Source organism: Triticum dicoccoides, chromosome 3A (assembly GCF_002162155.2).
Source record: "Triticum dicoccoides isolate Atlit2015 ecotype Zavitan chromosome 3A, WEW_v2.0, whole genome shotgun sequence".
In the NCBI taxonomy this organism is placed as follows: domain Eukaryota; kingdom Viridiplantae; phylum Streptophyta; class Magnoliopsida; order Poales; family Poaceae; genus Triticum; species Triticum dicoccoides.
The window spans coordinates 23,526,879-23,541,109 of record NC_041384.1 but is presented as its reverse complement, the minus strand read 5'-3'; the positions used below and the strand labels follow the sequence as shown (position 1 = coordinate 23,541,109).

Genomic DNA, 14,231 nt, shown 5'->3' with positions numbered 1-14,231 from the left:
TTTGTTTCTGGTTTTTATTTCTTCATCTCTTTTATGTTTTAAATTCTTTTTGAGTGATTCCAATTGCATTAGTTTAATACTTTTTTGTAGTTTCTGTAGATTCAGATAGATGGCATGTTTGAATAGTTCAAATTTGAGTTGACCAAATTTTATTCAAACACTAAATTGCTAATAACTTTTAATTAAAAATATCTTTTAAATTAATTCCTTTTGACATTGTTTTGTATTAGTTTTGCATATACAGTAGCATGTTAATAATTTTTATAATTTAATTATTTTAGTTTTAAGTGGATTAAAAAACAGCACGCATGTATGCTTGTTTAAAAATTTAATAGAATTAGTTTTAATATATTTGAAAAGTAATTCTTTTTGTCACTTTAATTTTATTAAGTTTAGTTTATGTTAATTAACTAGAATACAATTTTATAATGAATTAAAATTGTTTTAAGCCAACTTTAGTTAATATGTGATTAGGTTATAACTTTGTTATTCTAAAAGCTATTAAATTAATTCTTGTTGCTAATTAATTGTTTAATAAATCACTTGTTGTTAAGTATTTACTTTTGTATCTTTTCTATTAATTATTTGTTTAGATCAAACTAGTGTTGTTTTGATTGTTTTGCTTCAGTTGAACTTTCCCAAGTTTTTCTTTTATGTCTTCTTTAGTTTTTATTTGTGTTTCTTTGTGTTTTTACTTGAGGATTTCCTTTGATTGTTGGATTGATTGCGTATATGTATTCAATTGTTTGGTTATAATAGATTATTCTCTAAGTGTGATGAATAGATCAATCAATTGTGAGAGTGATGAACTCTACCAACAAGTACCAAGCAAGTTCACTTTGATCATGATTATCAATATACCTATGTGTTATTGCATTTAGTATTTCCTTTTCCACCATGCATGCAAAGTAGGTAATTTGGAAACTTGGCCTTGAGTAGTGTCATGAGGTAGGAACCCATGTCCTTTATTACTGAGCCTCGGGTACATTATTATTTGTAGTTGCTATGTTTAGTAGACGGGGGTTGGTATGAGTGTTCATGGAAGTTGTGAGAGTGATGAATTATAATTGACGACAACAACTTCAAGACTGATGACGACAACTTCAAGACCTCAAGGACTCAAGACATGATTTTCCAAATATACCTCTGGGTGGAAATTGGATGAATGGCGCCCTAGAGGACCCAGTGGTTAGCCTAGGTGTTGTTGGAGAAGTGCCAGTCAATCACGCGAAAAGTTCCACCCAGGTTCAGAGAGACGGATGAATACTTCAAGACCGAAAGCTTACCTGTGCAGCCACAAGTAAATATTGTCTCTGGCTTGGTTGATCTTAGTTGTGACTCTGGCTGGATAGTGCTAGCAAATGTAGATGGACGATAGGATTGGATGGGCACTGTTAGTGGTCAGGGAAACTCTCTGAAAGACCATGTTTCGTTCATCTTATTCTCAAACATCAGGAAATGCGAGGACATAAAAAGAGGGATCAAATCTTGTGGGTAAAGTGCACAAAACTCTGCAGAGTAATAACCTAATTGATTAGCCGTGTCCCCGGTTACGGATAACTTGAGCCTCTGGAATTGGATCTACTCGGAACTCTCAACACCACACTATAAATGGACTATCTGATAAACCGACTAGTGGGATTTAATAATTAATTTGGGATATGAGATTTGGTTGGCGGAACCATCTCGTTAATGACATCACTTTGTAGTAATTAATTTTATTCATTTGATGTAGGAAAAAATTAGCTTTTATGCAAAAACTTAACCATAGAGCCACCACAACCATATTGCATATGGTGATAGAGTTATTTTCATCTGCCTTTATCTATGATCTTGCCAGTACATTCAATGTACTGACCTACACGGCTGCAACTTATCATGTTGCAGGAATTTCTACGACGAGTAAGAGTTACGTTGTAGGGTTACGGTTTACACTCAACCTGCCGTTGGCGTTGATGGGACTCCACACCCTTATGATTTGTTTTCCGCTGTGTTATATGAGGTATAATCTGGATCTACGTTATCTTTTTAGAATGTGATGTTATGGTATTTCATTGATGTATTGCTTGTGCTAGCATACTGATCCAGCGATAGCATAGAAAGCACACAGGCACCGATCCATTTGGGTCGGGTTTGCTACATTATAAAACAATCTGTGTAAAAAATTCAAGAAATTAGCACGCTCCAGTACAGAATGATTATTCAATTACCAAAGGCAAAAAAATTTGTTTGTGAACAACACATAACAAACATGCAATTGCAACATCCCAAAGGCATTACTTGGCACGTTATTCCAAGAAAAGATACAAAACATAATTACTACAAAGACAATAATCATGTTGATTCAACTTACCAGGAAATAAAAATAAATTGGGCTGCCTCACAACAAGCGCTTTCTGCAATGCCTTTTAGCTAGGCATAATGCAAGCATCACATTTTATCATCATTCAACTCTTCAATGTAGCAACGTGATTTCTTAGGAGGAGTTCATATAACCCTATTAATCATAACACTCCTAGGTATGAAATCAAGAATTTTAGTGTTATAAATTGGTTTGGAGGAGCATGCACATGACTATCAAGTGCAGCTTGTAGAGCGCATTTTAGGTCAGGAGTAAGGGGGTGATCGCCTGGAGAAAATTCATCTTATGATTTTTATGCACTATTCTCAAGATGGTCATATATTTAACAGTATTTATATGGACATATTTGTTTCGAGAAACATACTACAAATGCAGACGCTCACAACACGCATGCACACTCATCCAATGGCGGAGCTTGCAGAAAAGTACTAGGCGTGCTTGAAGCGCCAAACTACAAGAAGTTGGGCTTTCTTCCGACCCATGGGTTGGATGTTATTGGATCGGATGCTACGAAGCTGGGTGGGCCATGGCCCATGTAGTCCTGACGTAGTTTCGTCAATGCATTCATCCATATGAACACACACACACACACATACACACACACACACACACACACACACTATTTTTATGAGCACCTTCGAGAGGACAAGCCGATAGATGTTGAGATTGACGAAGTGGTCACATGCACCTCATAGTTGAGAGTCACGTCTTAAGACTAAAGGAGTGCAACCTAGGCTTCTCACATTTACTTGGACATACTTATACCTATTCTCTACAACATAAATGCTTTCCAAAATTTTTGACACCTAAAAGAAGTGATTTTTGTTAAGTTTTGGAAACAGGATCACGTAGGCCCATGTTCATGCTTTTTCTTTAACATGGTACAGAAGCAAAGGCCCATGTTCCTGCTGAGTAGTGTTTTTCTGCATGCATGACACCCCGAGTGAAGTGAAACCCTAGCAAGGCTGTGTTTGGTTTGCGAGCAGGAGGGCGGGCAGGAGGGGATGGGGTTTGTGAAGGAAGGCAACGGGCCCAGGAGAGTTTCCATATAAAGCGGGTAAGTGCTAGTGAGTGCAGTGGCAGCTGGGCAGAGAGCTCGGCGGCCATATTGCAGTACGCCACAAGGTGAGAAAAGGGTAAGCGCAGGGGGGAGCAGTAGCAGCTGCGCGAGTGTCTCAGTGTCTACTGTCTAGTGCAATAACAGGGGGGAGGGAGGCGCCTTGTCTTCTACTCCCTCCGTAAACTAATATAAGAGCATTTAGATTACTAAATTAGTAATCTAAATGCTCTTATATTAGTTTACGGAGGGAGTACCTCTGGCCTCTGTCCCTCCTCACATGAGCTGATCGATATGCCTCAGCAACTCAGCTCAGCTCTGCCTCCCCCCTGCCCGGCCACCTCACTCACGTTGCAAATATTTCACTCCCCCGGCCGACATCAACTTGCTACCAGCGTTTTCTCCTGTGACGGGGGGACAGCCGGGCGGGCCCTTGGCTCTCTCTCGGTGTTTGGTTTCGGCTAGCGAGGAGACGTTAACCAGTAGACAGGTTAACGGATTCGACAACAAATATGCGTATATACTCCGAGTGAAAACCCATGATCTCGCCTCTCCAGCTTAATCAGGCGATGTTGACGAGTGTGTGCGTCTGCCTTTTTTGAAGGTCTTGGATTGAAGCTTTACTTCGATAGATGAACAGTCCCACGTACAACGTGTCAACCTCGGCACATGCGAAATTCCGTTTCTTGAAGGCATTGTCTAGGAGTAGCGTACTCTCTTCATTTCATAATGTAGTACGTATAGATTTTTTAAAAAGTAACTTTGCAAATTTTGTCCAAAGTTTACATAGAGAACTATTTATATCTACGATATCAAATAAATAGATATGGAACTACATTATATGATGAATCTAGTGATATATGTTTGACATTTCAGACGTAAATATTTTTCTCTATAAACTCGGTCAAAGTTTGTAAGGTTTGATTTTTTAAAATCTCTATATGCACTATATTGGGGAAGCGGGAGTACTTATTAGGCTTCTTGTTGTTTTTGTCAGGGATTTGTCCCTGCAGGCGATAGTTGTGGTAGCTGTCGGAGAAGACAACATACTTTCGCGAGGCAAGTTTGAGAAGTTGCCATCGTGTTACATGTCATTTTGTTTATATATGTCGATTTTATTCGACACCAATGATTGAGATTGCTTAATACTAATTGATATAGTATCGAGCCGTGTGCATCAACCAATGCAAAGGACATTTTTCTTTCTCTTTTTGAAAGTTGCACAGCTACAAGCTACAGGGAATGTCCGCACCATCTGAAACTGCATGCATGCATCGACCAAATTTTCCAATATCATCTTGTTAGCGCCACTAGCTTGTCGCTATTATATGTGCTTACTTGCAAGCAGAACAGTACAGCCAAAAAGTATAAGAAGACGAGGATTGTGCACCATATACTCCACTTACATTGTACTTTAACGCGTGTGGTTGTTCAATTAGCGATGGTGATCAGTATCACCGCGAGGTAAAATGGTACAGGTAACTGAGCATATCATTGCATAAAGTCGTACTACGTACATATGTACCAGTCATGCATATAGCACATGATTTCTTCTGAGAGACCTAGCCGTGCTGTTCTCGTGGTCCCATGTGCATCCTTTCTTAGAGCATTTCCAACGGCAACCCGCAAATTTTCCCGTCCGCAGACAGGAGGACTAGTCTGTGGACACGGATGCGGGAGGCCGCCATCCAACCGTAGCCGTATATATTTTGATAATAGTCGAACCAACCAAATTGGTGCGAACACGGCCGAATTTCATATAAACATGACGGATTTCGTATATACCAAAGGAAAACATTTACATTTTGAACTAGTTTAACTAAAAAGGTAAAACTATGTGCACGTACGGTCACACGGAGCTTCACTCCCACAATAAGGATACACTACACTAGTCTATGGCCTGCCGCGACGGGTCCCTTTGTCTTCCCCATGTCTGGCAGCCCGCTTACCGGACTGCCGGGAGCTCCGGAGGTATATGCTTCAGTGCAAAGGGCGGCTCGCTTCCTCACCGCTTATCGGAGTGGAACTGCTGGCTGATGCTTCAGCCGGAGGGGAAGCGGGGGCGCCTCCGCTTCCGTGGAGCCCAGCCAGGGGGTCGTCGATGGTCTGCGCTAAAGAACCGGGCAAGACACCGGTTGTGTATGCCGGCGTCCGGTGGTCTTCATGGGACCCAACCGGCGGCGGCCTCACATGGTCTACTTCTCCTTGATGGTAGTGGCGGGTGCGGACATGTTGGCCGCCACCTCGTCGATGTCCGCGCAACCGGCTTCTTTCTCTGGCTGCATGACGCGGCTACCCGTGCGTCGAAGGTGGATGTGCGAATGCAGGCACTGGAGGCACGGTATGACACGCCGTCATCGACGGTAGCGACGGCGCCCGTGCGGCCGTGCTCCTCGCTGTGCCGGGCTGGAGCAACTCGCCACTCCTCTGCGAGGTGGCTTGGAGCGGCGAGGTGCCGAACCACGCGCCAGCTTGGGGCGACAACTTTTCCCGTCGGGCTAGGCGGGGAAGGTGGAGCAGCAAGTTGTCTCGCTCGTATCCCATGGGCTCGATGGGCCACCCAGCCGGCTTTTATGCTGGAGAACTGCTCTTCCTGCTTGTCAGATGCCATCAAAAGGGTGAAAAATGGTGGATGGAGGAGATGGGGAGCTGTGGAGTGGTGTGATTCTTGCCCGGCGTCTGGCCTCTTCTAAATAGCGGGCGGACCGGAGGATCCTGCCCCTAAACAGCATGGTAATTTGCTTTGGTTACGAATTTAGTCCTAATATGATGGGCATTCAAGATGGGTATAATAAAAAAAATTATATAAAGTGCATTGAATACTATGAAAAGTTTGATTCCTTATGATTGTTTTGAGACATGAGGATGGTGATATTAGAGTCATGCTAATTGAGTAGTTGTGAATTTGAGAGATACTTGTGTTAAAGTTTGTGATTCCCGTAGCATGCGTGTATGGTGAACCGTTATGTGATGAAGTCGGGGCATGATTTATTTATTGATTGTCTTCCTTATGAGTGGCGGTCGGGGACGAGCGATGGTCTTTTTCTACCAATCTATCCCCCTAGGAGCATGTGCGTAGTACTTTATTTCGATAACTAATAGATTTTTGCAATAAGTATGTGAGTTCTTTATGACTAATGTTGAGTCCATGGATTATACACACTCTCACCCTTCCATCATTGCTAACCTCTGTTGTGCCACGCAACTTTTGCGGGTACCGTACACCCATCATTACCTTCCTCAAAACAGCCACCATACCTACCTATTATGGCATTTCCATAGTCATTCCAAGATATATTGCCATGCAGCTTTCTACCGTTCCATTTATTATGATACGCTTCATCACTGTCATATTGCTTTGCATTATCATGTAGTTGACATCGTATTTGTGGCAAAGCCACCATTCATAATTTCATACATGTCACTCTTGAATCATTGCACATCCCGGTACACCGCCGGAGGCATTCACATAGAGTCATATTTTGTTCTAAGTATCGAGTTGTAATTCTTGAGTTGTAAGTATATAAAAATGTGATGATCATCATTATTAGAGCATTCTCCCATGTGAGGAAATGATGATGGAGACTATGATTCCCCCACAAGTTGGGATGAGACTCCGGATGAAAAATAAAAAAAGAAAAAAAAGAAAAAGAGAAAAAAGAGACCATAAAAAAGAGAAGACCCAAAAAAATGAGAGAAAAAAGAGAAGGGGCAATGCTACTATTCTTTTACTACACTTGTGCTTCGAAGTAGCACCACGATCTTCATGATAGAGAGTCTCCTATGTTGTCACTTCCATATACTAGTGGGAATCTTTCATTATAGAACTTGGCTTGTATATTCCAAGGATGGGCTTCCTCAAAGTGTCCTAGGTCTTCGTGAGCAAGCAAGTTGGATGCACACCCACTTAGTTTCCTTTTGAGCTTTCATACACTTATAGCTCTAGTGCATCGGTTGCATGGCAATTCCTACTCGCTCACATTGATATCTATTGACGGGCATCTCCATAGCCCGTTGATAGGCCTAGTTGATGTGAGACTATATATCTTCTCCTTTTTATCTTCTCCACAACCACCATTTATTCCACTTATAGTGCTATGGTCATGGCTCACGCTCATGTATTGCGTGAAGATTGAAAAAGTTTGAGAACATCAAAAGTATGAAACAATTGCTTGGCTTGTCATCAGGGTTGTGCATGATTTAAATATTTTGTGTGATGAAGATAGAGTATAGCTAGACTATATGATTTTGTAGGGATAGCTTTCTTTGGCCATGTTATTTTGAGGAGATGTGATTACTTTGTTAGTATGCTTGAAGTATTATTATTTTTATGTCAATACTACACTTTTGTCTTGAATCTTTCGGATCTGAACATTCATCCCACAATAAAGAAAATTACATTGATAATTATGTTAGGTAGCATTCCACATCAAAAATTCTGTTTTTATCATTTACCTACTCGAGGACGAGCAGGAATTAAGCTTGGGGATGCTTGATACGTCTCCAACGTATCTATAATTTTTTATTGTTCCATGCTATTATATTATCAACCTTGGATGTTTTATATGCTATTTTATATGATTTTTGGGACTAATCTATTAACCTAGAGCCCACTGCCAGTTTCTGTTTTTTCCTTGTTTTGAGTATCGCAGAAAAGGAAAACCAAATGGAGTCAATTGACCTGAAAATTCACGGAGATTGTTTTTGGACCAGAGAAAGCCCACGGAGTACCAGAGATGGACCAGAGGAGTCCCGAGGCCACCACGAGGGTGGGGGCGCGCCCTACCCCCTGGGCATGCCCCCCTATCTCGTGGCCGCCTCGGGGACCCCCCCCCTGACTTGTTCTAGACGCCAACGCCTCTTATATAACTCCAAACTTCCGGAAAGAAACCTACATCAGGAGTTCCACCGCCGCAAGCTTCTGTAGCCGCCGAAAACCAATCTAGATCCGTTCCGGCACCCTGTCGGAGGGGGGAAATCCCTCTCCGGTGGCCATCTTCATCATCCCGGCGCTCTCCATGATGAGGAGGGAGTAGTTCACCCTCGGGGCTGAGGGTATGTACCAGTAGCTATGTGTTTGATCTCTCTCTCTCTCTCTCTCTCTCTCTCTCTCTCTCTCGTGTTCTTGATTCAGCATGATCTTGGTATATCACGAGCTTTTCTATTATAGTTGGATCTTATGATGTTTCTCCCCCTCTATCTCTTGTAATGGATTGAGTTTTCCCTTTAAAGTTATCTTATCTGATTGGGTCTTTAAGGATTTGAGAACACTTGATGTATGTCTTGCATGTGCTTATCTGTGGTGACAATGGGATATTCACGTGATCCACTTGATGTATGTTTTGGTGATCAACTTGCGAGTTTCATGACCTCGTGAACTTATGCATATGGGTTGGCACACGTTTTCGTCTTAACTCTCCGGTAGAAACTTTGGGGCACTCTTTGAAGTTCTTTGTGTTGGTTGAATAGATGAATCTGAGATTGTGTGATGCATATCGTATAATCATACCCATGGATACTAGAGGTGACATTGGAGTATCTAGGTGACATTAGGGTTTTGGTTGATTTGTGTCTTAAGGTGTTATTCTAGTACGAATTCTAGGATAGATCGAACGAAAAGAATACCTTCATGTTATTTTACTACGGACTCTTGAATAGATCAATCAGAAAGGATAACTTTGAGGTGGTTTCGTATCCTACAATAATCTCTTCGTTTGTTCTCCGCTATTAGTGACTTTGGAGTGACTCTTTGTTGCATGTTGAGGGATAGTTATATGATTCAATTATGTTATTATTGTTGAGAGAACTTGCACTAGTGAAAGTATGAACCCTACGCCTTGTTTCCTAGCATTGCAATACCGTTTTCGCTCACTTTTATCATTAGTTACCTTGCTTTTTTATATTTTTAGATTACAAAAACCACTATTTGCCATCCATATTGCACTTGTATCACCATCTCTTCGCCGAACTTGGCGTCGACGGCAACTAGACCGGACAACGTACATGCAGCAGTACAGCTCTGAAGATGGATTGGTGGTAGGTGGTTGCGGCGGCCTCAGACCTGGCAGGCGTCCTGGTTGAGGAGTGCGCCGGACTAGTAGGTGACCCATACCCGGCAGGCGTCCTGGATGGGACCTCAGGTCTTAGATGTTAGGTTTGGCTGCGAGGTCTGTTTGGTACTAGGCCCAGACTATCAGCATCCTTCATCTCTTGGATAGGAGTAGCGACACTTTTGTTGCCTAGATGGTGGCTTCAGTCTTACTGTTGTATGACTTTGTAAGGTCTTGTGTGAATAATTAATAAAGTGGCTGCATGCATCATCCAGATGCAGAGGCCGGGGGTCCTCCTCTATTTCCAAAAAAATAATTTACCATTGTATTGGGTGTGTTGGGGACACAAGAGATTCTTTGTTATTTGGTTGCAGAGTTGTTTGAGAGAGACCATCTTCATCCTACGCCTCCCACGGATGATAAACCTTAGGTCATTCACTTGAGGGAAATTTTCTACTGTCTTACAAATCTCTGCACTTGGAGGCTCAACAACGTCTACAAGAAGAAGGTTGTGTAGTAGGCATCAACGACATGATCCGTTCATGAAAAACTTGTTGAACATCTGGTTAATCTCGTTGAATTTGAACTATTTCTCGTTGAGCTTGAACTATTGTTGTACTAGATTTATTTGCATGCTATGTATGGATGATTTGTGCTATTTTCTATCCGAACTTTGATGAATTCCGTCATGTTTGATAAATTTAGAAGATCCTCTTTGATACAAAGGATCTTCATGTATAGGAAATTTGCAAGATCAAAATTCATAAGCAGGGAAAGAAAACAAATGAAAACCCATGTACTTCTATGTATTCAATTGCGAGCATTCATGGGGTCCTATATGTCACTTGTACAACTAAAGCTCAATCATGTCTCATATTTAGCATACATGCACAGAACAGATAGCCCCTCCAAAGGCACTTTTTACTGCCCATCTGCTCTGTTGGCTAGCTGATCCTCTTGATCCCAACAGCACAAATATACAAAACAAAACAAGCTTGTCTCTCTCTTGTTCTTCTTCCTCCTGATCTATCTACCGTAAACTCGCAGTACTACTACTTGACAAGAGCATGCAGTGCGCCATCCTGCTGCTGCATGCTAGCAGTAGCTAGCCCTCAAAGGCTAAGTAAGCATGCATGCATGCACCTGTAGGACCTCTAGCTGGCCACCTCTTGTGCTTGTGCATACCCTTCTCAACTAAATACCCAGCCAGGGCCTTGTAAGAGGTGCCCTTGTCTTTATTACTCCTCTCTCTCCTTCCTCAAGCTGCATGCATGCCCTACAAAGCCAGCCACAGGATGAGAGAGGGAGGAGAGAAGGATGGATGCAAGCAAAGGACATACTACTAGGCCTAGCTATTACCTATATACATGAGTGCAGATATGTGTGCATGTGTGATGTTTTGTGTGTTTGCTTGCCCAAGATCTAAGAGAGAGAGAGAGAGAGAGAGAGAGAGGCGTGGCTTACTCCATTAATGATTCATGCAGGGGGAGTCGTCGTCTCAGCGTATATGTTGCTGGTTACATAGTGAGGTGTCAAGTGTAGTGGTTTTGTGGGGCTTCCTTTCCTGCCTAGTGTGGTGCATAGTGACCTATATACATACACTCAAACACAGAGATCAGATACACACATGCGATGCGATGCAATGCAGACTCTCTCTCTCTCTCTCTCTCTCTAGGAGATGAAGAAGGGGCCAAGAGAGAGAAAGGATAGCAACACTGCTACAGCTTCGCTCTGGCTTGCAATCGTCACAGAATCCAAGAATCACATTTGCTTCTTTCGCGCACACAGCATCTTGAGAGAGGGATCTAGAGAGAGAGAGAGAACGCACTGTAGGTGTGTGTGAATGTGTGTGAGAGGAGAGAGAAAGGGGCGGCCGTGTGCAGAGGTGAACTGATAGAGAACTTTCAGGCTTCTCTCTCTCTCTCCACCTAAACCTCTAGTGCACTCTATCTCTACACACCCCAAACCAACACTTTAAGACAGCCTTTCCCCCCCAATGCATTAACTGCAGTGTCTTTTTGCTTTTGTGTCTTGGTACTAAATCATCAATAATACTAGGGGGAATACTAGTGCTACTCTCTCCCTCTCTCCCCCTCCCTCTCTCTCTGTCTCTCTCTCTACACAGTACACACACTCGACACCACTGATGAAGTACTGAACACAACACCCCACCACCACCCGATATATATCCCCTCCCTTTTCCTTTCTCCTCCAGCCGGCCCCTTCCAAAATCTCCATTGCATCATAGAGTGTGTTCAGTTGTTGCTGTTTCTTCTCCTCTCACACCACTGCTCTCTCTGCTCCTGCTCCACTATGTAAGAAGAAGCCTCTACAAGCGCGGCCAACTACCCACTCATCACTTTCCCTTGTCTTGTTGTTATGTTATTGTTCATCCCCATGTTTTATTTGTACATCACATCGCTTCTGAAACATTATTCTCCTTGCTGTGTCTTGTTGATTCATCCTCTTCTCTCTTCTGCAGTTTACAACGAACTAGCTGCATATTAGTACACTTTTTCTATCATAAGCTCCTGTTGTCAAACAATAATGAACGGATCTCTCCATGAGCACCTTGTTTTTTTGCTTTGCTACACATATTTTCGATCTTGTTCTTGGTACTTTGGTAGTTTGGTGCAGCGATAGTGCCACTAATTGTCTGTTGTATCAGAGTTCCTGTACTTCTTATCATTGTATGAATCTCCATGAACTAATCAATGTTTTCAACTCACAAAGGAGGCAACAAGGGAGCCCCTTGGACTTGAACAACCTGCCGGAGGAGTACGGCAAGCAAGCCGTGGAGAGCTCAGCGACCACCGCCGCATCCAGCGCCGCCGCCGCCCCCGACGCAACCAGTAAGAAACTCCAAGCATCGACTATTTCATTCGATTTGAAGATACACTAACATGTACTTGCAAATGTGTTTCATCAGGGACAAAGAAGAAGAGCATCGGAGGGAAGGATGAGGCCGGCAAGGTGTACCAGTGCAGGTTCTGCTCCCTCAAGTTCGGCAAATCCCAAGCCCTGGGAGGCCACATGAACCGCCATCGCCAAGGCAAGTACCATCTGCCAGATCACAACCCTAGCCAGATGTTACTTTCTCTTCCATGCAAAGTTGGTTGGTAATCTTACTTTCCTTGGCTCAGAGAGGGAGACCGAGACCCTCAACCGAGCCCGGCAGCTCGTCTTCGGCAACGACACCCTCTCCGCCGTCGGCGCACAGATGAGGTGCCTACCATGGCCGGCCGTCTCGATTCTTGAAGAGATTAGGGTTTTTCCATGGCCGCCACTGAACTTCTTTCTCTTCTGCAGTTTCAGGGATGTGAACATGGGAGGCAGTGCTCCATCGGCCATGCTGGGAGGAGGATTCAGGGGAGGCTTCACCGGCAGCGGCGGCGGGGTCGTCGGAGACCCGAGCCACCACCCGTTCCGGCCGGTGCACCCGCGGGTGTCGCCGCAGACACCGCCGTCGTACCACTACCTCTACAGCACGACGCCGTCCGCGTTGAACCCCATGAGCTACCCGGCGACGTACCCTGCTCCTCCCCGCCAGCAGCCCGCCTCCGTCGGCGACTACGTCATCGGCCACGCCGTTTCCCCCGGCGACGCAATGATACAGCAGCAGCAGCAGCAGCGCCGCGCTGCCGGCTTCTCCTCCTGCTTCGGCGCTCCACTCTCCGCGCCGCCGTCGACGGCGCCGGCGAACGTGCAGGCAGACCACAACTACAGCTTCGGGTGCGGCGGCCACACCAGAAATATGAATGCCTCCTCCTGAGTTGATCGATGCAGCTAATTAAGCTATTTAGTGTAAAGAGCCAAGAAATTATCTGAAGAACTTAAGATAGGCTGTTAAGTTTTTGGATATCTCTCAAATAGAGGGAACTGTCTCAGAAGTTTGATTTGCCTTGAAATTCTAGTAGGTAAGCAGTACTGCATATGTTTGAGCTTTGTGACTAATCTATTAATGTCGGTTTTTGATTTGTGTGCTCATTTTGGTTTTATGGACTTGCCCCAATTGATGTTTTTTATTCTACTCTAAAATGTTTTAGGAATTTGGGAATCATTATTTTTTTAGAAAAACAATTATTCATGAAGGCTGAATTAAAACAGGTTACACGAAATTGAGTACTATAAAATAGTAGCATGTTTTGGAGCACTATATAGTTTTTTTTTGCGGGAGACACTATATAGTTCTGTGAGCATATTTATGTGAAACTAAAGATTCAATACTGTTACTACGTTCATTGATTTTCTAAACATAATAATACTCCATTGTCAACGACTAAACCTATAATCAGTTTGAATAAAAAAAATTAGGATAGATCATTTTGCACTCGCTAGCCACTTCATTTAATTGCTCTACCTGGAGACGGCAAATCAAGTTGCACAAGACAGTCAACTTGAGCTCAGAACCTGGCATGTCAATGTTACATTAAACGTGATTTGACATGGGCTCTGCAAGTCAACCAATGTAAAGATGGCAAAATTATGAGCTGGCCGGTTCAAAAAACTATAGTGTTTGCTACACTGAAGTACCCTTGGATTATGGACAGTCCCGTACTATACGTGTTCTCGAAAAAGATTATGGGCAGTGCCATGCACATTGACTACTACCGTTTTTTGATGGAACAGCTAGCTTTCCTGCCGGCGTGCCGTAGCAGCACATTAATTTCTGGTATGCAGGTACTCCATCGGCGTTATCATTTCTGAAATCATCACCATCAAAAGGTCAACAATGCCGTGCAGTGTTTTTTTTCCCTCAGGG

At 43.3% G+C, this 14,231-nt stretch overlaps 1 protein-coding gene across 2 annotated transcripts; it reads left to right on the top strand.

The window, feature by feature from the left end:
- Positions 1–11,690: 11,690 nt before the first annotated feature.
- On the top strand, positions 11,691–13,467 carry LOC119271041 (zinc finger protein STAMENLESS 1-like). 2 transcript variants are annotated; one of them, XM_037553009.1, is made up of 5 exons: positions 11,691–11,784; positions 12,203–12,321; positions 12,399–12,521; positions 12,613–12,694; positions 12,779–13,467. In XM_037553009.1, coding segments are annotated over exons 1-5 (789 nt in total). In that variant the 5' UTR covers positions 11,691–11,782; the 3' UTR covers positions 13,242–13,467. The 2 variants fall into 2 exon arrangements, with proteins under 2 accessions (XP_037408906.1, XP_037408905.1); XM_037553008.1 differs by lacking the exon at positions 11,691–11,784 and having other exon boundaries at positions 11,794–12,321.
- Positions 13,468–14,231: the final 764 nt, after the last annotated feature.

Excerpts from the sequence above, each read along its gene's own strand:
- LOC119271041 (XM_037553008.1), top strand. The coding sequence starts at position 12,033 with ATGAGCACCTTGTTTTTTTGCTTTGCTACACATATTTTCGATCTTGTT. Across the intron at positions 12,322-12,398 it reads CGCCGCCCCCGACGCAACCA|GGACAAAGAAGAAGAGCATC; the intron begins GTAAGAAACTCC and ends GTGTTTCATCAG. Across the intron at positions 12,695-12,778 it reads GCCGTCGGCGCACAGATGAG|TTTCAGGGATGTGAACATGG; the intron begins GTGCCTACCATG and ends TCTCTTCTGCAG.